The sequence below is a fragment of the Empidonax traillii genome, unplaced genomic scaffold, assembly GCF_003031625.1.
Source record: "Empidonax traillii isolate 1590-97213 ecotype Southwest subspecies unplaced genomic scaffold, ASM303162v1 scaffold224:size737649, whole genome shotgun sequence".
Classification (NCBI taxonomy): domain Eukaryota; kingdom Metazoa; phylum Chordata; class Aves; order Passeriformes; family Tyrannidae; genus Empidonax; species Empidonax traillii.
In genome coordinates, this window is record NW_020955417.1 from 409,726 (window position 1) to 432,004 (window position 22,279).

The window sequence follows — 22,279 nt, forward strand, 5'->3', positions numbered from 1 at the left end:
TTATATGGCTGTGCAAGCCTTTCCCCTGGCTCAGAGGCACCACCATTTGTGATCTGTAGGGCACTGGTTTTTGAAGTTTCAGACAAAAGTAGGGCTGCAACAGGACAGAGTCCCACTTCATCTGTTAGGTTGTGTTGCAGATGCAACTGTCTCCTGCACACACTGATATTGGAGAACTTGACATGTTGTGCTAACAGTAATTCTGGTTCCACCAAGGAAAAAATCAGTTTCTGAATGCAAAATCCTTTTACAATATTTGAAATAATTGAATCATATTAACTTCTGAGCTTACAGGAAGAGCAGCAAGGGCTTGTGCTGCAGCATTTGAAAGGGTTCTATTAGGAAATTGTTCTGATTATTTTAATGCACCAAAAAGAAAGGTGAGGGGAATGATAACTTTCTTCTTTACCTGAGATGCTCCATTTAGGCAAGGCACTGAAACAGGGATGTTACACAACAGCTCCAAGCATTGTTCAGATGCTGTGCATAAGTCCTGCCCATCGGGAACCACTGCATGCCTTCCAAGTTGCCCGTAGTCCGCTCTGCCCCAGGTGAATACCTTGCCAGTTTCTAAACAAAAAACACATTTCGAGATTACTAATTCACTAAGTTTCTGGAACATGTGGATACCAATTCAAAACTAGAACTTCTTAATGCATCTTACCCACAGCTTCAAAGGCCTAGTGAAAACTTATTTCTGGGAGCAGAAGAAAACAAAAACATTAATTACTACCTCAAGATATTATGCTCCGCTTCTATGTAGCTACTCATACCTCATTAACTTGTTTTCTAGCAGAATAACATCTGTATGGTGGCCTGGGCTATAAATAAAACCGTGTCAATAAAGCTGCACAACCTGGATATTCACTTTGGTTATATGGAGGACACACTTTAGGTTAACAGAAGCACAAACAAAACAGTTTATTCTGATACATAAAAGATTATAGAAAGGACATTTCTTCTCCATTCCCAGTCTTTGCCACAGAGACATCCATTGCCTGACCTGTGTTTAACACAGGTGATGTTTTCCTGATAGAAGTTACCTTCTGTCATCACTATTATTAGCAGAGTAACAGCCCTCAGGACAGCAGCTGGTTAGTCAGAACATCACCACAACCGTCATTAAGCACTGGAAATGCACTGGCTTGTTTCCACAGGAATCACATACTGATCAAGGAAACATAACTTCAAATGAAATCAGCAGTACTATATCAGTACTTCTCTCCACATACTATACCAGGTTCACCGCTGCAGGACTGACACCAAAGTGCCATTCACCAGTATAGATAACATCCATAAAGCAATGCTTTTACCTTTGGTTCCCAGAACTAAGGGAAAAAAATCCTACTAAGTGACAGCTTTATTTTCTTAATGAAGTAACTAGATCTCTGCAGGTAAGTCATGAAAAGCTGTCCCTTCTGGCCTTCCAATTAAAAAAGTTATATGCCCACAGCATAAGTTAAAGTTCTCAACTTGGTTTTAATCAGAACAAGCAACCCACATTCCAGCCCAGGCAGAAACCTGCCATGACCTTGAGTTTATAAACCAAATGACACGGATTTGGGGAAAACACCATCCAGTCCAGCAAGTCTGCTTAAACACAGACACTTCTCCCTGTCAGTCAGTACACACATTCCCCACAGAGGGGCTGGCCACAGGGGGTACTGGTCACACCACCCAAAGATGACAACTGAAGGGTTTCTAAACAGACGCCAGAACACAAACCTTAGGAAATCTGAACACCTCCCTTTTCCTTTGGATACTGTTAAACCCTCTTGACTGGGACACAGGTGGGCACTCCTGGTTTGTGGAGTTTAAGGTGATAATGTACTTTGTAAACAAACTGGAAATCTCAGTTTATATTCACAAGAAGTATATGCATTTTCCTTACAAATCTGCTAGCAGTGGTATTTCTTCTCCAATCATCACAAGTTTTTCAGATGCATTCTGTGTGTTCACTGATAATGCTTCTCCTGAAATAATTAAGTGATAAAATTAGTTGTCCTTTTCCCTCAAGGGCAGAAGAAATTTCTTCCTTCACAGCTTCCTAGCAGTTCAGGGAAAAGCTGAAACCAGTCACATACTACTTTCAGTAAAAGTGAGGTCTCTTAACATAGTAGCTATATTTTGTTAGGTTAAAGGATTAAAATAAATTTCATTAAGAGAACTACAGGAGTTCAGTTTGAGGTTTAAAACACATACTTGCTCTAAAGTTAGTATATTTACTTCACTATTTATATAGATCTCTGCTAAAAACATCTACAGCTGCAAAAACATTGCTAAACCCCTGCCTCAGCATGTATATAGTAAATTTAAATGTAGACTAACCTTCAGGCTTTTACATCAGACCAGGTTGCTGCACCTACATGGAACCCTGTTAGTGGACTGAGAAAGGATAGGCAGGCTAGTTTGTTTTGCATCAACTACAGGAACTGAGTTTGATGAAATCTAAAGCCAGTAAGAATTTCTGTAACATCCAGTTAGATGATTAATATACCACAGGCTCTCAAGCCCTACCCAAACATTGCTGTATTGACCCCTAGGACCAGAGCTGAACTAAAGCACTTCAACTCTCAGAAGCCAAAAGTACCAAGTGCCGCAGGCAAAAACATCAGCAACCTGCAAGGCCTCCAAAAAGGCCAGTAGCTTATTGATAATTCAGACCCACATCGTCACAGTCTATAACACCATCCTGTACACAGAGGCAGGAAAAGTTTCTCTCAACTCTACCTTTCAGAGGGAAAAATTCTTTCCCTAACAAAACCTGGTTCTCTGTCTAGACCCGGATATGAACATCCACTCATGTAACAAAAATCATCCTTTGCACCATCACATCAGGGTACTGCTCCAGTGGAACTGAAGTCTGCAGCATATATGAAGGATTAAAGCAGAAATTATGCTTAGCTACAGTAAAACACCTTCCACCCACAGATTTTATTTTCTTTCACTGGACAAGCAAGCAAGTAATTACTTACACATGTAAAATCAAACAGAACCTTTAGGAGAATGTAAACTGTTTCTGATTACGAACAGAAATCATTGCAATTATCTTTTTCCTTTTTGCCACTATAAGGGAAACAAGTTTCTGGTGGTTGTTAGAAGGAAAAAATGGAGAACATCCATCAAAAAAATTTAAAGCCAGATAAATTAATTTTTGCTTTTAGGAAGAATTTCTTGAATGCCTAAAGATTAGGTAACAACCAGTTCCTTCTCAGCACTCATCAATTCAGTTCTCACTTCTTACTGACAGATATTCCTTCCCTAGACTTATTCCTGTTTGGTGAGCATTCCCCCTCCCATGCACAGTCTTCTGCTAATAGACAATTGTTTCCATTTTTCACCAAAAACATCTTCCTTTACTAAAAAATAGAAGGAAGTACATAAATCTGTCTTTCCTGTGAGAGAAAGTAACAGAAGCCGATTTAGATGTGCCTTCTCTATGAAATACTGATTATACTTTCAGCAAACAAACAAAACAAAATAAAAACACCAGTCTCAAGTGGAAATTTCAGGCTGAGGCAAACACCAATGCATGGAAAATTCCGCCAAAGGTTAAAGTCTTGTCAAAATCCTAAGCAAAAGAAAGCACTGAGCTATGACAGAAAGCGTTAAGCAATTGTAATGAGAGGTATTGCTACTGTGCTACTTATAATATAGATGGTATTTTAAAATGTTCTAAGAATATTTAAGAAAAAGACATTAGTCACACAGAGTAAGGAGGTTGCAGGATGAATTACTTAAGAATGAAGGGTGATATAACAAGGACTGCTGGTCTAATATTAGACTAGAACAGATTTTAATTAGAAGTCAAGAAAACATACACAATGATGAGTCAACTGGACAGAGTACATCAGCCATGGAAGTGGCTGAGGCATCAGAAAAAAGGAAAAAAAAAATTAAAAGATATTTCATACCAGACTCTATACAGTAAGAGGGCACAAAAAAGGCAAGAGTTATTTCTACAACTTTTGTGAAAGAAAGCAGCATAGCATACACCATTAGAAAGCTTTTCCAGTTCTTCTAATATACTAACAAAGCTTCCTAAGACCTGGGTCTTGTCATGTTCTGAGCATGGAGGCTCCAATTCCAAAAGGCACTTCAACTCCCTTACTGGGAACATCCGCGTTGTCCCACATGACTCTATTGCAACTGTTCGTTGTTTCAGGAGCAAATGCTACATCAAATAAAGGTCAGAGCATTCCAAATACTATTTGGAGTTAGGGAGTAATAGACATAATTCCTGCATCTTGTGTCATTCCAGTGTACAGCCTGAACGAACCAACAGTACAGCAGTTCAGAAAGCTAAAAAAAGGACAGGGGGAGAAGATTTTTAAGAAAAGACTTCCTGACAGCTCCTTAAGTAAACAGTACATACAACAGAATTTTACATTGTTTGAGATTCTACACGATCATACAGATCTAGTTTCCTCGTGCTCTTTGAACTGTAAACACAGCATTTTGCATCAGTGTACACACAGCAGCAAATCATCCGACACACACACTCACATCCCTCACAGAATACAGATGAAGGTACATACATATTCAAGGGCTTGAAGCACTACACCAGCAAACCACTACCAGAAGGGCCCTTCTGCATATTCTTCACATCATCCCTTTGTCCAAAGCACAGAATTTTGAGAATGGCCTCAAAATTACAAGTCCACAGCCTTAGGAGTATTGCAAATCCAGCAACACTGCATAAAGCACTTCTAGTGGCTTCCTGCCTGACACTACAGCTCTTCCTGTGCTGTTTCATACTGCTGATGAAGCTGTAGAGAATGTAATTTTTCCCTGTTAGCACTTTCTTAATCAATCTGCTCAGCCACGTAAGTATTTGGAGAGAATTAGCAATAAGAAAATAAGTATCTTAGTTTTAAAAATAGGTTGGTTTCTCAGCAGAACACAACAGAAAAACGGGCACATTAAAATTTACTTATTTTCACTAGACTAAGATTTATCTTTGTATCAATTTTCCTATTTTAAGATAATATCATGATTGCAATAGTGTTATCTCCTTGAAGCCTCCACTTGGTATCCAGGCAAGCTTTGAACTATCTTTCATAAATACTAGATGAAAGAGTTCATCTAGGCTATCTCAATTCACGGTTGCTTTAACGATTACTTTTCAAATGAACTCTGGATATTCACACTGAATGTTTAATTTCAGACTTGAAATATGAAGTTCTATATAAAATCCCTAATGCCTCCTTTCACATGAAAATTCACAAGGACAGGCATTAAAAATTGACATTTAGAGGCTGCCTCTTGCCTCCTCCCTGCCCCACACAGAGCAACACTTCTCCCACATCTACAGATATCTGCTGCCCTTCAGGAAAATCCCTAATGTCCTTCAATCCTTCTGAGAAACTTCCTCATCTACCGAGAAACAGCCTTTGTGCAGCACAACCTTACAAAAAACATTCATCTATCCATCCCTAATTCCTTCTTGGCTGTAGACAGCTTTAATTCAGCAGCTGGAAACCAAGCATCATGACCGTACCTGCAGCCTAACACCTGAACTTGTGCATGGTTTCAGTACAAAGCAGGATTATATGTTATGACAAGGGTTTAAATGGCCACTTGATCCTCTTACACAGGAGTTCAGTGTACCAGGGCTGTCCACATCCCTTCACACATCTTCTTTCTATGACCTCCTTACAGACTTCTGCAACTTTCTATGACCTCTGACGTCCCTCTGCAACTTCATATAAGGCGGCACACTCCTGAATTTTTTCCCATATTCATTCATAACAGCTATTAAAAATGTATCACTAAAACACAAATTTATGCACAGCATTGAGGTCACGCCTCAGGGAAGTTCAAACAAGGCAGCAAAAGCATTTCAGAGATGACAGCAACAGAAAACCAGAGATATTTCAATTGCCACCTTCAGCCTTCTGCAGCCACAGGCTGCAATACACCGCTGCTTCAGAGTAGCCCACAGAGCATCCACACAACATATTGCAGTTCCCATGGTTTTCCAAGCAACCTGTAAATAGGTTTAAACTTTCAACCACAGGTGTCACAGGAAGAAAACCATAAGGGCATCACCAGTCCTCCTGCAGTAGGTATGGATTTGTCAATTAAAACTCCTATACTCTTGAAGTGGGCCAAAAACTTCTGCCATTCTGAGCTACATCAGATGTCCCCAAATCTGATGATCAATTTAGCCACAGGCATGTGGGCAAGACAAATCAATAAGGGATTTCACACCACTTGAGTCAGAGGCTCATCTGTGATCCAGCAAACAACTGGCTTCTCCTCCAGAAGAACTCGCCATTCCTCCTACTAAGAAGAAAAAAAAAAGGAGAAAATCATCCAGTCTCCCTTCAGAGCCTCCTGGAAATATCAAGACATTGAACATCCAAGGACTTGTATGATAATGTAATACAATGGAATATACTCAGCCAGGCAGCTAAAAGCTTGAGGATGTGGGGGACTCACCAAGAGAAGACACCAGGACCGTGACATCCTTTCAACATAGACTAAAATATTCAAAGCACAGAATGAGAATTCCTTAGGCACCTTACACCAAGACAGCCTGAGAAACTTTGGACCCAAACAGTTGGTCTCCCCACTGGGCCACCAGCCTTCGTTGGTCTTGAATTATTTGTGACAGAGAAGGTAAACCAAGCCAAGGAACTGATCTGGCTGCAAAATAGCCTTGGGAAATGGGAGTTTGGGCACAGCAAATACTGCTAAAGGCAGTGTGTCAAGTCAATTTAATATTCCATATGACAGACTAGAGATAACCTGCAGTTTCCGTGACATGCTAAGTTTGTCGTGCACTTTACCAACAGATCCATCTTTACCAGGACTATGGACATCATTAAACATCTAAAGAGCTTTGACCTTCATTCATTAAAAACCAGATACACTCTTTCTTTTTTGCTTCCATAGTCAACACCAAGTTATGTCTCAAGATGGGCAATGCCCGCTCACTAAGATTATTCATATACTTAACAGAATGATTCACTGCTTTGAAAGACTGAACAAAAATAACTTTTGAGTATAGCAAATTCCAAGACTCTCCAGATACCTCAGAAGTCCTGTCTCTGGGTTCAGGTTTCAGGTGGGATAAATCTTATTTTTCTTTTAGAGGAGAGATTGGAAACATGAAGCACCACACAAAGCTCTGAAGGAAGTAAAAGAAATTAAAATATAAGAATTCAAATGCTTGTGAACTTGTGTTCATACTGCTGATAGCAAACAGATACATGATCTTGACTGAAAAATGAAAATGGGGGAAGAGGTCGTGAAGTCCATGCAATCACAAAATAAAGTTGGGAAAGGGGGCTGGGGGCAAGGGTAGAATTTAAAGCACCAATCAGACTTTGCATTCATCCTGCAAGATGAGAAAATTCCCTTCTCATTTCCCTCCACTCATGATTAGAGTCATGACTGCCTCACCAGCTGTGCCTCTGGCTCATTTTAAATTCAAACTACGATACATATCTCACTTTTAGACTTTTAATAGCAATGCCTTAAAATGCAGATTGCTGGCTAAATTTAGTTACATGATTAAAAACAAATCTAACTCATCTCTACCCAGCAAACAGAACTGCTGCATTCAAGGTTCAATAGAGGACTTAACTCTTCATCTACAAACAAAGTCCTAACAAAAAGAAGGGGAAAATAAAAACCCAAAATCAAAGCACAATTTGGTGATGCCTCCAAAAAAGCAGGATGCATAAAACATTAACTAGCCATGGAAAACTATCTGCAAATGCATCGTAGTATACCATAGGGTTTTTGTTCTGTACTTCTGCAACTAAATTCTGCACTATGCTACTACAGCAGTATGAGTCATACACTTTTACTGACATTCTATATTTATATCTCCATGCCCTTCTGCACTGTTATATGCTTTCTTCCATATAGGCCTCCCTAACCTGGAAATTCCTTCCTTCTGCAGCTTCACATTCCCCAGAAAACTGCAGAGATATTCCTTTCTGAGCAGTTACTCAATTCTTTCTGGAAAAACAACACCCTTGAACTATTTAAATACAAGATACGTGCTTTTATGTGTTCACAATTATTTTCTTGTGTCTGATTTCCTACTCTCTTGCCTGCAAATGGACTGATCAGAAGTTTATCCCCTTTGAGGCAAAGGTTCAGGTCTTGTTCCATTAGACTTCACACAGTACAGTGCTACAGAAAATCTTATTCAGAGATTACAAACTGCAATATATGCAAGTTTTCTAAATCATTCTATGGAAAGCATTAACCTATGCTTACCTCCAGGTCCAACACTGCAAACATTTGTGAATCTGCCTAATTTGGAGTATGCAAGAGATCCAGCTACTCTCAATATCCCATCCCATTGCCATCTGAACCAATCTAAGAAGGAACAGGCATCTGTCTACAAGAGATAAACAAAGTGAAGGTAATTAAGTTCCCAGTGCTAATATTTACCTTGTCAAAAGGCTCGAGGGCATGCTGTGGAAAGGCAGACACAAAAATAGCAAAAGAAATGCTCTGGAATGGTAGTCTGAAAAACTGGGCTTTTTCCACTGCTGTCCACAAGACGCACTCCCATAAACAAATAATCAGAGATCATTTGCACAAGAGATTTCACTAGATAACGAGCCTCAGACATGCATGATTCTGAAGAGTCACAATGCCAACACGGAAATAGAATGCATTATAAAAATAAAGTGTTAGGTGACCAATCCTGGGATTTGCTAAGTGCCTTTAACTTTCTGAAGTCATTCCAGAAGCAGTTGAGTCCTACACGCAATGGAGTTCCAACCCTAACTATGTGCTGTTCTTAAGAAATAAAGAACAAAGAACAGAACAGTGCCACAAACCCAACAATGGTACCTCCAGATCCTCCCAGGAGATCATCCCCCTTGTTCAGAGTCAGAACCATTAGAACAGCAAATACAATTGACTAAGACAGAGTGGGCTGTTCGCCTCTAATAATGAGGAGCGTTCTCACTGACAGGAGGAACAAAACAGTCTAAAAGAGGATGGGAAGGAAAATTCATGCCCTTTGAAGTCAAGAGATGAATAATGAGCAATAAGGTGACATATTCCCTCTGGAATATCATCTCTATTTCTCCCTCTACCCCCAAGAAAGGTTAAGGGCGGGGGAGGGTGATAAAAACAACACAAAATTCCACTTTGAACTGTGCATGGGCAAGATGCGTCTTATCAAGGAGACTGCAGGGACAGAGTGGGCAAAAGTGTAAATGGTTGCATAATGGTGGAAATATCCAAATGCCATTTATGCTCTGAAAAAATTCCATCATACACAGGAGCATGCTACCCAGCTAGCAGAGTTCCCTTTGACTCCTGTCTTCTTGTTCCAGCTCAGACCTCTAACTCATTAGAATTCACATTTTAGGAGACTGACTGTGAGATATTTTCAGCATTTCAGAGCTACAGGCACAGAGCACGAGGTAAGTCTTAAAATTCAGAAAAATCTTAGAAATGTTACTAATTAATGCAAGTCCACCCTGTAAAAAAAAAATCGGAAATCCTCTGCCAAGAGGGAATTATGCCAGTGAGATTTACTTCTGATGTCTACCCAATGAAGCAATTGCTGTCCACAACCACCTCAATATAGCTATAACATCTGTATTTGCTTGCAGTGCCAGTACATCTGTCTTTAAAGATTACCTAAGTATGTACATGTACAGGGCTGTAATACCAGTATTGATGTGCTATGCTGCTTATTAGTTAATGAGAGGGGTTTAGGTTTGAAAGTGAGAGAGGGGAGAAACAGGAACTTTTCTCTTTAGGAGTAAGGAGGGAACAGCAATGAAGAACAAAAAGCCCCTGCTTTTTCAAGACCACCTTTTCCCCAACATTAAAATAGATACTGATCAAAAGAAGCAGTATCCTCCTCGTTCTTCACAGAATACAAGACAGGACAACTTCTAGAGAAACCATCAGTTTTCTCCTGCACTAAATCAGGTGGTCAGGTTTTGATGAACTTTGCTTCAACACAGCTCCGGTGAATTAGGGGAATTTTAAATAACTACACCAGATTTTTAAATCAGACACATCAGCATTGTTTGTTACGTTTCAACCATCAGCTTCTACCTGTGTGCATGCCCACGGTGTTTGGGGTTGGTTTGTGTTGTTTGCTCTATTTATCTCTAGCAAAGTGAACAAGCAAGAGGAGACAAACACAAAAGGATTTAACAGCCTCCTTTGTACTGCGTGACTTGTCAGGGTGATTCTTCAACCCCAATGCACTTCTAGTAATCCACACTGCCACACTTACACTGTCCCCACAGCCTGACCTTTCACTTCTGGATGTTTTATTGTCCATTTTCGCTTAAATGAACTGTTTTGGCTCCAGGTGGCTGTGTCACCAGCAGGTACAAGCCTGAAAAAGTACATTTGTGTACAGGCAAGTTCCCACCAAACAAAGACCAGCCGTTACAAGGTCCAAAACTCAAGATGAGAAATGCCAAAACGATTTTTGGTTTGCTTGCTATTTTGGGGTGGAAAAGACAAGTAGGAAAACATACTTCTAAAGGAGTTTCTGTATCTGTACTTTGGGCAGCTTTGTAAAGGTAAGGTTTTAGAAATTCTAGAAAGAAAGGATTTCCTATACTCATGATAAAAAGATCTTAGCAAAACTGACATTAAAGCCCTGTCCCTGAATAGATCTTTCACTTCACAAGCTGGTTAGAATTTTTCTTTTAGTTAAATGATACCAAGTCAAAGTGAGAATGAGTCACCTCAGGAAATCCCACCCCTCCTAGGGTTTCTCTTCTGCATGAATCAGATGCTAACACCTTCTTGTCATCCAGGTCTTTGTCCCCAAAAATTAAACTATTGTGATTATTTTATTCTTATTACACACTGTGGGCCCCATGATACCAGACAGAGAAGAAAGCAGACCTGAACCACACAAGCTCTTAAATCCAGCAGAACATCCCAAAAAACTAAAGTGTATCCTAAGCAACAAAGAAAATGTAACTCCACTTCACCTGCAGAGCTCAATCTCAGTTGTTTGGAATCAACACAGAATATATGCAGATACACTGAAAGATAGTGAAGTCTAAATACGAACTACAAAAACAGAGGGAGTTCAGCCGGAGTTTCAACTACCACACCACAAACTGGGCTTGAAATAGCTCTTTCTCTTGCTATACAAAAGAGGACTTAAAAAGGAAGTGTGCAAAAAAGCTTGCAAACTCCTCTTCAAAATTTCCCCTGGAGTAGGAATGATCTGTTTGTTCGTCAGTGCCATTGAGACTGAACCTCACTTACCAACAGGACCTTCCTGCACGGCCTCTGGAGGACAGATCTGCTTTGTGCCTCTCTGAGCAGACAGATCCAGCCTCTGCTGACAACTGTGTCTGTTCCCTGGACTTAAATTTGTTGGCTTGGCCCTCTTTAGCTTTTGGTTGCAAGTCTCTCAAGGCAGCAGGTTAATCCTGGGTGTTAGTGCCCTCACAGTTTGCACGTCTATACCTATAACTATAAAAGAAAATGAGTATCCAAAATATACTGACAGAGTAAAAACTGATCTGGAGATCAACACCAACAGAATTCAAAGGTAAACAAAACCAGTATACATTCTTACAATATAGGAGGAATTAAATCACATGGTTTGGATTTTAACAATATTTATAAGCAAAGCAATATGTTTTCATGCACTGTATTAAAAATCATCCACCACTAAGGAAATAAGTCACAGAACAGCACAGAAAAAACCACTGATTTTTGCTAAAGAAATACAACAAACACTAAAGAATATCAGTTGCTAACCACACTTGTGTATGTACTAGACTAAAAGGGTAAAACACAGACATCATGGTCAGCCGTGGCATTTTCAGAGCACTTAAAAATCCATCCAAGTCAGGTGAATGCTAACAAATAAACAAAAATTATAACCCCATGTCCTATTAAATACCCTATTGCACATACTTTTTAAGATAGGGATACAACTTCATGTTACAGTATCAGAGAGACATTCTTAGCACTGGAACAACATACACCCCATGTAACAAATACATATGGCCAACTGAAATTTTTCTGCACAGATTTGTGTTAGATCTTTCTGCGGCTCCTCACAACTGGAATAATTTAAAGAATTAAAGCTACCAGTCTAGTTACTAAATAAAAAAATGAGTGGATACACTGTCCTGGCAGATCTCATTATACTTCCCAAGTATTAGAGAAGGGGAAAAGAGCCGTTCTATAAGATTACAGATCTGGTACTCAAAATTCACAGCTGCTGATATATGTCCTGTATCCTACAGTATCTTACCTCAAATTCATTATTTGAAAATTACTTCAAGGTAACCATGACAAGAGCAAGCCAGATAGGCTTTGTAGGGGTTTTTTTCCCCCCATTTATTTTTAGTTTCTTAAGGAAAAAAAAAAGCCCAAAAAGTACTCTTTTTCAGAAGTACTCGGTTGCCACTAAGCTCTTAAGAAGCACATTACCTGTTTCAAACAGTAAGATTCATTAGTGAGCATTAAGCCTGAATAATTAATTACTAAACAGGAAACATCATTTAAAGATTATGAAAACAAGCATTTAATGGCCTTAAAATGCTACTAAGGTTAAATAAGATCAATGCACTTACATGGATAGATTGCGCATACATAGACAGACAGCTTCTTTCAGAAGTTAAGCTTACTAATGCTTAGCTTAGTAAATGCTGCTGAGAGCCCAAACAAAATCCTTTCAGCAGAAAGAGATCCCAGATATCATCCACACATCATAACCAGGCAGATATTTTTGTTTTCCAAATGGAATGGAAGGGTTACAGGCAACTTGTACCAAGTGTAATAATGTCAGACAAATAATTATCTCTTTGTGATCAGCTAAGCTGGTCTTCAAATGGTTAGAGATCAGAGGTTTCCCTTTTAGCTTTTCCACTCTGCCATAAATTCAACTTAATCTACACTTCTCAGCCTGTTCTCCTTAGTATCCTTCACTGCTTAGTACTGACCCTCTGTTGCCAGCGAGGTCCCATCGGAACTTTCGCACCCGTAACTTTCCAATCTTCCACATACTTGCTAATGTATCTGACCTTGTTTATTATGTTTGCTAAATATATGGCTAGCCATAAACTGCAGCAATCCAACCACAGAAACCGAAGAAAACAAACAAAAAGAAAGTTTAAAAAAAAAAAATTAGACAAAGTAATGAATCCCTTATCTCTCACACTAATGACCCGAACAAAATCTATACTACATCCGTATTTTAAAGATTCATTTTTTTCTGAAAGCTTTTTAATGATCAAAGTTCTGTCAAGTTAAGACAGTCAGTCACATTACTTAGGTCCACAAAAATGATTTTTTCCAACAGCAATAAAAAAAAAAAAATCACAACCAAACAAAAAAGATAAATTCAATATAATACAGTCCCTCTTTCCACACGTGTGATCTATAAGATCTAAAGTCCCAGAACATAATGTTGAATGGTGACTGAGCCACTTTGCAAAATCCTCCAATCATGGAGTACTTAGTAAAATACATCTGGACAGGACTAAGCAAGCATTAATCACAGAATCATTAAGGTTGTAAAAGACTACTGAGATCATCAAGTCCAACTGTCAATTAAGCAGCCCCACCATGGTTCACCTCTAAACCACGTCCTTAAGTGCCACATCCACGGTTTTTGAACACTTCCAGGATGGTGACTCCACCACTTCCCCAGTCAGCCTGTCCCAGGGAAGGAACAGACCCTTCCTTGAAAGGAAGTCACAGCCAGAGGAGCCTGGACAGACTAGCTGTGTGTACTGCATGTTCCCCTTCTCCCGTGGGAGAGGCATTGTCTAGGCTGCCCCACACATGAGAGGAGCAGAAAAGATCTGAAAAATTTTTGATCGCTGTTTTCCTCCTGTTTTAAAACTCTTGCTAAAAACACTCATGAGCTAAATTTAACAAAAACCCATCTAAATCCTACTCTTCCCAGACCACCTGAATCTCCATTTGCCAATATATGAACAGCATAGTTTACAAGGGGAATGTCAAATAAATATTGAGGTGTCTTTGTCCCTAATGCCAATCACTCATGTTTCTATTTTACAGTGAGTACCTTCAATCAAAATCAGTGAGTTCAGCATCTTCCTGACACCTCTTTTCACACACAAGTGATATATGACATGCCCAGTTATTTACTTTCCAACTGGAAGGTACTTAAAACAAGGAGAGGCAAAAGAGGGACAGTGACCAAAGAAACAACTCAATTACTTAGATGATGTTGTTACCAGCTTCTGTGACAAATCTTTGCATATGAACAACTCTGAACACGTGACACTAAACCATTCAGAGCGTACCTTCAGTACACTCATCCCAGCATCCTTCTCAGTAATCAAACCACTGAATGAATTTCTCCAAGACTTTTATCAGTCATGTAAAAGTAACTCCCAGCAGGGAGCAGCAGGAATAGGAGTGTAGAATCACAAAACAGCATACAGACACACACACTCTTAACTTTGCAAGAGCCAAGGAATGATGTCAGCCCAAAAAGCCAGAAACATGCCAATATTTTCAAGCTATTTACAATTATCTAGAAAACAATTTAAAAATTACTATGAAAGTTGAAACATCAATGAGATGAATATGTGATGGAACAAGGAGACAGCTTTGAAGACAATAATTTTGCATATGCAAATTTCCATGTGCATTTATAATCTTTAATCCTGTTATTGCTCACTGAATTTCCCACACTTCCCACCTTTTATCTCTGAATTTTGGTCCCCAAGCTTGTGCGTCTCTTTCTCTGTCCTTGCCACGCTCTACCCTTTGTAATCCAATGCATGACCTTCAAGATAGGCCCTGAAGTCTTAAAATTTATCCCCAAGGCAAATGGACAAAGGTTTTTCATTCTTAAGTACTCATTTTGCAGGTTCTGTTTCAAAGGGGTTCAGGGGTTCCTATGAATTTGCAGGTTTTGATTTAGCTAATTTCCCAAAAGCCAGCATCCTACCACATGAAATACAGTTATCTCACATAGGGATCCAGTTTCAAACTGTTTGACTGTCAGCTACACTGTCAAAAAAGAGACAAGCATTGAAATGTATGTATACACACACACACAAATTAGGATTTGCTGTCCTAGGGAGCTGCTGAACAATTCAAGGCAGAGAAAGTTTGCTTTCCAGAAGGTGGCTGCAGAGCGTGGATTCAAGAGCAAAGTGGAAAGGACCTCTAGTGGGCTGAGGCTGTGCTGCTCTGGTGCCAGAGACTCGTCCTTCCCTTCACCTCAATTCAGCTCCACAGCTTACCAGCAAAGCTCAATAGCTTTACCTTGTGACTGCCATCAGAGCAGGCACCTAGAAGTGCAACTACAGCAGTAACCCTCCTTTTCAGGACAGATAATTAGAAACATTCTCTCGGTCTATTCACGGTGTTTGGAGGGACACACTGTCAATTGCTTCAGAAAAAAATAAAAAAGGCAGGAGATGGGTTTTACTTTATTGTGTAGGTCACTAACATGTCAGACCATTTCAGAGTGGGTTTATGTGGCCTAAATGACGTGATGACATCAAGGAACGTTCAAAGACGCACAAATTCAGATCCACATTTGGAATGAGGATTCAAAATATTACTCAGACTATGTCAAGGCATTTTGTTCTTCCAAGACTGCTGTAGGCAGTTTTGCACAGGCAGCAGAAATAGCATTTTAACTGCATTTTTGAGGTAACTCCTTCTGAGGGAAAGAGCTTGGAATTCTTTATCTGAGCTTAAACAAAGCATAATTTCATGTGACGCTATGTGAAAAACAGATTAGTGAACATATTCAGAAGAATACATAGATAATAAAACAGGTCAGATTGAGGAAGGTTATTTATCGGGCATCCCAGTTAAGAAGAAAATAACTTGTTTTGAATGGAAGTTGATGATTCACCTCTAAGTCCTTAAAATACCTCTCTTGTTATATTTAGGTTTGCCTTCAAGTCAGATAGGTTCTATCATTTCCCAAAGCAGAATAATTTACATCTTCAGCGTTATAGGCCACAACTTAGCTCTCTTTTAAATGATATAAGCAATAACCTCTCTTTCCGCAGTTACCCTCAAAGTGTTTGTATTAACTTGAGAAAGACCACAAATTAAAGTTGACTTTGTTAAGCAGAGCAGTGCAAGACAGCTGCTCGTTATTATGCAGAAATAATAGCACCTATAATGCAGTGGTGCTCCTTATGCTATTCAGCAGAGTGCTGGAAAGGAAGTAAACCATTTTACAGAGTGGTTGTCTGAAGAGAATAATCCTTGTACCTGGAGTCCAAGGCCAGAAGAATGCACCTGGTCTGCCTTCACATGGAGCAGTAACAGTACTGCCCTGTCACCACTGAACAGCATGGCTGAGAGTCACCTGATACAAGCATTCACAGAAAATAATAACTAAACCAAAGATATTAACAGGTTCATATCTTATCATCAGAGACCTGATCAAAAGAGCAACCAGGGCCTCTCCATCTCCATCCTTCTGGACCAACCAGCATCAACTAGGACCATTGCTAGATGCAGAGTAACAGAACTTATTCTGAAAGAGTACCAGTGATGCCACAGAGTCTAATTGTGCTTCTCTCCTCTGTAGGAATCAATAATCAAAGCAGGGAAAAAAGCAGTTGTCTGTCTTGAAGGATTCTGTGAGATATTTTACAGTAAAAGTGTGTACAACGGGAATAGTCCCAAAAGATATGGGACTATTTATCCCTCTACGATAAAATGAATAAAGAATGGGAGCCAATGAGAATCAGTTAAAGATTAAAAACACAACATCTCATGAAAACATTCTTTAACATCTTTAAGTCAAGAAATTAATTTCTCAGGAAATTAGTATCTTAAATCCAAACTGCTATATATATACGACAGAAACAACGGTAAATGAAAAGAGTTGATCAAACTCTAACGAGAAATGACAGCTAATAGGACTCTCAAAACTGTTGCTGAATGAGGTACAACATAAGATATAAAAGAGATGTGGATAATAAAGTGATTTCAGGTACAATTAAAATCCCTTGTAAAGACAAAATGGGGAAGAAATGAAAAGAAGTTGTGTGTTTTGGTTTAAGTTACAGTACAAAGTTTTGCCAACAGCATTGAGGAAAAATAAAGCAAGTCTTCGAACAGGCTATTTAACGTAAGAGGAAAAGCTTAATACAGAAGACAAAAATATTTGTGTTGTGTTCCTTCTCTTCTGATAAAGTTGGTAACTTGCCTGGCACTCTAGAACACTTTGAAAGTGTCAAACCACTGCAACCATGAAACTGCACACTCCAGATGGTTGCTTTTAACAACATCACTGACTCATTTACTTTTTTTCACTCTTCCATTACTTCTGCAGTCAAACACTGCTCACCTGGCAAATAAAGATCAAAATGTCATTTTGAACCCACAGAATTTGTGAATTTATGCATGAACAGTGCCCAGTTTCTTCCTGTGTCTCTTCAGTGAGAAGAGTTCCAGTTACTGTCAAGGCAGCTGCACTTATGAGGTTTTTATAACTACACTGACCCGGATTAACATTCTGGGAAAAAAAAAATAAACAGAACTTTAAGTATTTGTAATGGCTTCTTAAAATTCAGCTATCTTCTGTGGAAAATACAAGGCTAGGAACAAAAACATTAAACTATTAATTTTTGCTTCCTGGTGAGATTATTAATTATAAAAAAAATGCAGCAAAATCCCTGTACACTGCAATGCCTTTCCAAAGTATGTTCCTGCCTTCCACAATGAACATTTTCTCATGTCCAAAAATCCCTCTATTTTGCTTCCTTTCCATTAATTGTGAAACTCTCCAGAGTAAAGTGAACAAGAATCATTTATATCAGTAGTCTCTAAAGTGGAGTGTATGCAGCCCTGGGTATGCACAAAACAATCCACTGCAGGGCAAGAAGAAAATTATAGATACATATATATATATATATATATATATAGTTATTATTAATGTTCTAAATTTAGTTTTAAAAGTGTTTATTTTATCTTTATCTCATTATTTGTAAAATTTCTATTGTGCATGTTTTATAGTTTGCATAACATACTACAGCAGTATATGTCTACAATTTATAAATAAATAAGTATATATACATCGGGGGCTGCATGCTCAAAAAGTTTTTACTGATGAATAATGTTTGGAGATCACTGGTTTTACTTCAGCACCAGGAAACTGAAGCACCATTTTCTCCTTTGCTAGAAAGAAGTAAAAACACTAGAGGAGAAACTGCATACAGGGAAGAGTTTCCATTGGGGCTGCATTTTTCAGTTATTTAGCTGCAAGTTTAATGTAGCAAATGATTTTTCAGAAACAGTTAAGTGCTTAGCTCACACTATATCTAGTAGTTGAGCAACTCTTCAATTCCCATGAGATTCTGATTGTTACCTAGAGGCTGCCAAAGGCCATTCAAAACTTTATTCCAGATGATTTAGGTTCAGGTCCACTGCTTTTCAAAGACACTTAAAATTCTAAATACATAAAATACAGTTTCAGCAATAACTTATGCCACCACATTGCTTGGCCAGGTTTCTAATGCAGATGTAAAAAAATCAGCCTATTTTTACCTAAATTCCTTTCAAACATTCAAACAAAATATCCCTGCTAGCCACTTGATACACTATTTTTGGTTTTGTAGAAATAATACTGAAATACTGCATCTCTGTAATGGCCACAGATAAGTATCAACTAGGTGAAACACTGAAGTCACTAGAACTTTGGGGAAGTTTTACTTGGTAGGTACTAATAAACAGTGAAGCAAGCAAACCATTTTGACAAGACTCTCCAAAAATTAGGTTATCCTGAATAATGTCGTTTTTCTACCCTTTCTGTTCCAGTGAGAGTGACAGTAAGCACTTTATCCAAGAACTACAAATTCTGAGATAAATTCTTTACTCCACCTGAAAAGTTTCCAAGCAGCACGCAGCATTGATTATAGCCTTGAAATTTTCAGTATAGCATCCTCTAAAAATCAAAGTGCAGACATTTCTCTCAAATAGCTAAGAGAGCAGCCAGAGTAATGCAAATTTTTTACATGACATTTCTCTCACACACTTTGATGTCAAACAATGAATGCTATGAAAGAGAAAACAACTTATTTGTTTTTCTAGTCATGTATCACATCCCTCCAAATTCTAGCACCAAGACTTCACAGTATACAGTCATTAAAACAGAAATTTTTCTCACAGAGCAAGGGACATTACTGTGCAATCATTTCAGGATTTGCAGCACCAATTTAATAGAACACTTAAGCCCTTGCTGACCTTTGTATGCAAGAACTCAATTTAAACAAAACTACTCATGCTGAGGGCTAAGCAGTCCTTGAACCAGTACCCATAATCACAGAATCCAGAAAACATCAGTAACACACGTGGTCCCTTCTGCAGTTTTCCTAACAAATAGGTTGTGTCCTGCCAGTTCAACAGGCTCTTCAGTCTTCAATGCGACTCATTCTTGGTCTTCAGTCCCTTCCCTGGCAGATTATTGAAGGCAAAATAAGAAATGCACACATGCTAACCCTGCTAACACAGCTCTGGCTGCTCCTTTTGCTCCATGGAGGACTTCCACCCCCTTGTTAGCCTTAACTATCACACCACGCTGCAAGAGGAGAAGCAGCAGCACAGCCTATTCACACATGAACACCACAAAACGGTTTCAGTTGTCTGTCTTACCTTTCCATCTCATCTACCTTTCTCTCCTGCCTTTGCGTTTCACGACAGAGAAACAATACAAACGCACTCAGATGAGCTTCATCAGACCAACCATCCCTTTACACATGAATATCACTGTTATATAACCTCCCTCCTATCTCTTCCTATGAAAGAATCCAATCCTACAGTCCTCCACATGTACTAAGCTTTCACACTACCCTCACTGGAAAGGTTCCCAGGAAGGTACAGCTTCAACATTAAATCTCATTTCATTTCATCTTCAGGGGATGCTCTTCAAGTCTAACGATTCCTCTTTTTACCTGTCTTTCCCAAACATTTTCTGGGTTTGACCACAAACCAGCTTATTTTAGTTTATTGATTTTCTTCTGAGCACATTATTTTATTTGTCCTTAAAACCCTTCTAAAAGATCAGCCGCACAGAAAGCCAGGCTCATTCTTCAAGCACAGAAGGGTTAGTACAGTGCTGCAAAGCCATGGAATTCATTTCACTTAATGCAATGAGACCATGTCTTCTCAGTTGGGATGGCAGAGAGTTCTTGGCTATGCCTGTTTTTAAGATTTTCAGCTAACACTCAGAGAACCTGGGAACAGTACATATCTATGCCCCCACACCTTTCAGCCAGACACTTGCTCAAGATTATCTTCCCCTCTCCCTAATTCCTGTTCCCTGAGTGTTTTGCCCATACCTTCCTGTCAAATACAGTCACATATCTCAGAAGCTACAGCCACATTTTCCTACCTTTCTATTTTTTTGAAGCAAGTTTTCCACCAAATTCTGTTCTCTCCAAAGGTGCCACAACTCACAGAGCAGAACGATCTTTAGAAGCTCATATACATTCTGGTACACCTGCAACCTGATGATGCAGAGAGGTTGCATCTCTCTAGCATGTACATGCAGATGCTGCAGCATTTCTAAAGATGCCAGGCAGGCCCCAGCATCCATCCCATCTTTAGGGACACTCGGGTGAAACTGCAGAACTCTGCGTCAAGGCGTGACCAGTGACAAAGAACAACACTTCATTGCCTGCAAAGACAATTTACTGTTTTGGTGCCATTTGTTACTGGTTTTTAGATATCCTACCTGTTCGTGCCACCAAGTGGGTCCAGCCACTCCAAACTGCTGCTATCTTTTCATGTGAGAAAAACTGAGTCTCAATCTTCTTGGGCTCAGCAAGAAAGACCTCTTTGCTCACTAACTGCCCATGTTTGTTGCTGCCCCAGACGTACAGGTGTCCTTCATCTACAACAGAGAGAGAAGAAAAATTTGTTAAAAGTGATATACATATAATACCACCAAATATAGTCTTTGTCTCAGTTTAGTAATGCTGAGGAAAGAATGTTTCATTCAGTTTGTGTTTTCACTGTATGCTTTTTCCTACCCTTCTTTACCACATGCACACATACACTGTAACTGGGATATCAGAAATATCTGCAAGAGCCTTATTTATAGCCTGTTTTCTGAGGGCTGTATGGACACCCTGAAGTCACCAGAGCTTTCAGGTCAAACTGCCTAGACCTCATCTCTACTGTGAGCCTCTCAAAGATGATTTAAAGGTGTTTATAACAAACATTATTTCTTATTAAAAAACTAACCAAAGTAGTCAACTTCTCTAAGGGGAAAAAGTAAAAAAAAAAATCAAAACACCTTGGAAGACACTCACTGAGCAGTCCCTCTCAGTCCACTCTATCCTTGCTGAGCAGCTTTTATCTCCACCCCAAAGCTTTCATTCAGTCCAGCAAACAACTTCCTGGATTGCAGCAAATAATTTAACTCCCCTCCAGTACAGGGGATTCTTCAAAGCCTGGCTGGCTGCTCCTAATGTTTCAGTCTCCCAGCCTCTCTACAAGAGCCAGACTCCTAGCTCTGCTCATAACAATTCTGCCTTCTTCACCTTGAGCAATTTCAGTACATCCCCCAAAGCAGGGACAGTCCTTCTCCCACCTTGCACAGTCACTTCCTAAAGGGATTGGACATGCGGCTACAAACACACAACTAAAGCAGGCACCACCCATTACAAGGCAAAATCAAAATATCATGTCCCAAAACAATGCCAGACAACTACTGAGAGACTTTGTCAGTAATCACTTGTCTTCTCCACCTCTTTTTTAGAAAAAGTATTTGTGCAAGTAGACATTCCAGGACTCCAGCCACAGGGATAATTCTATTTACAGAAACACCACAGTACTTTATAGCAATGCAAGCTGGAGCTACTCAAAGCCCAAGGACCAATGGACACTAACACAGTGACTGTTCAGATGAGTCCTCCTGCAGATATTATGTATCATTAGTTCTGTTCTGTCTTTTCAGCACAAAACCATTCCTCCCAGGTTCTAGGCCTCCATGGTCAAAAAATACAATCCACAAAATACACTTAAAAGAACAGGACCTTTGTCAGGCCTCTCTTTAGTCCTTGCCAGCCTGCACAAGCTGCAAGCATAAAAAATAAATCTTGCAGACATGAAGTACGTTATCATGGGCCCAGAAAGACTGGAAGCCATATAATTTCCAACATGGAATTGTTTAGAGCACACATTCACAACACTTACAGCAGGAGCCTCTGGTCAGCACTGAACTATTTACAAGCAGCATGGCAGAAGTAAATCGTTCAGAGGGAAAACAAAAAGTAGCAGGACTTATACCACATATATTTAATGATCTCAGTTTGGTAACAGTTAACAGAAAGAACAA

At 39.3% G+C, this 22,279-nt stretch overlaps 1 protein-coding gene across 1 annotated transcript in view; it reads right to left on the bottom strand.

Moving 5' to 3' along the window:
* Nucleotides 1-22,279, bottom strand: part of SERGEF (secretion regulating guanine nucleotide exchange factor) — a 149,416-nt gene that overhangs the window by 117,811 nt on the left and 9,326 nt on the right. Inside the window, 2 exon segments of the mRNA XM_027887907.1 lie at nt 410-570; nt 20,672-20,830. Of these exon segments, the coding sequence (XP_027743708.1) occupies nt 410-570; nt 20,672-20,830 (320 nt within the window).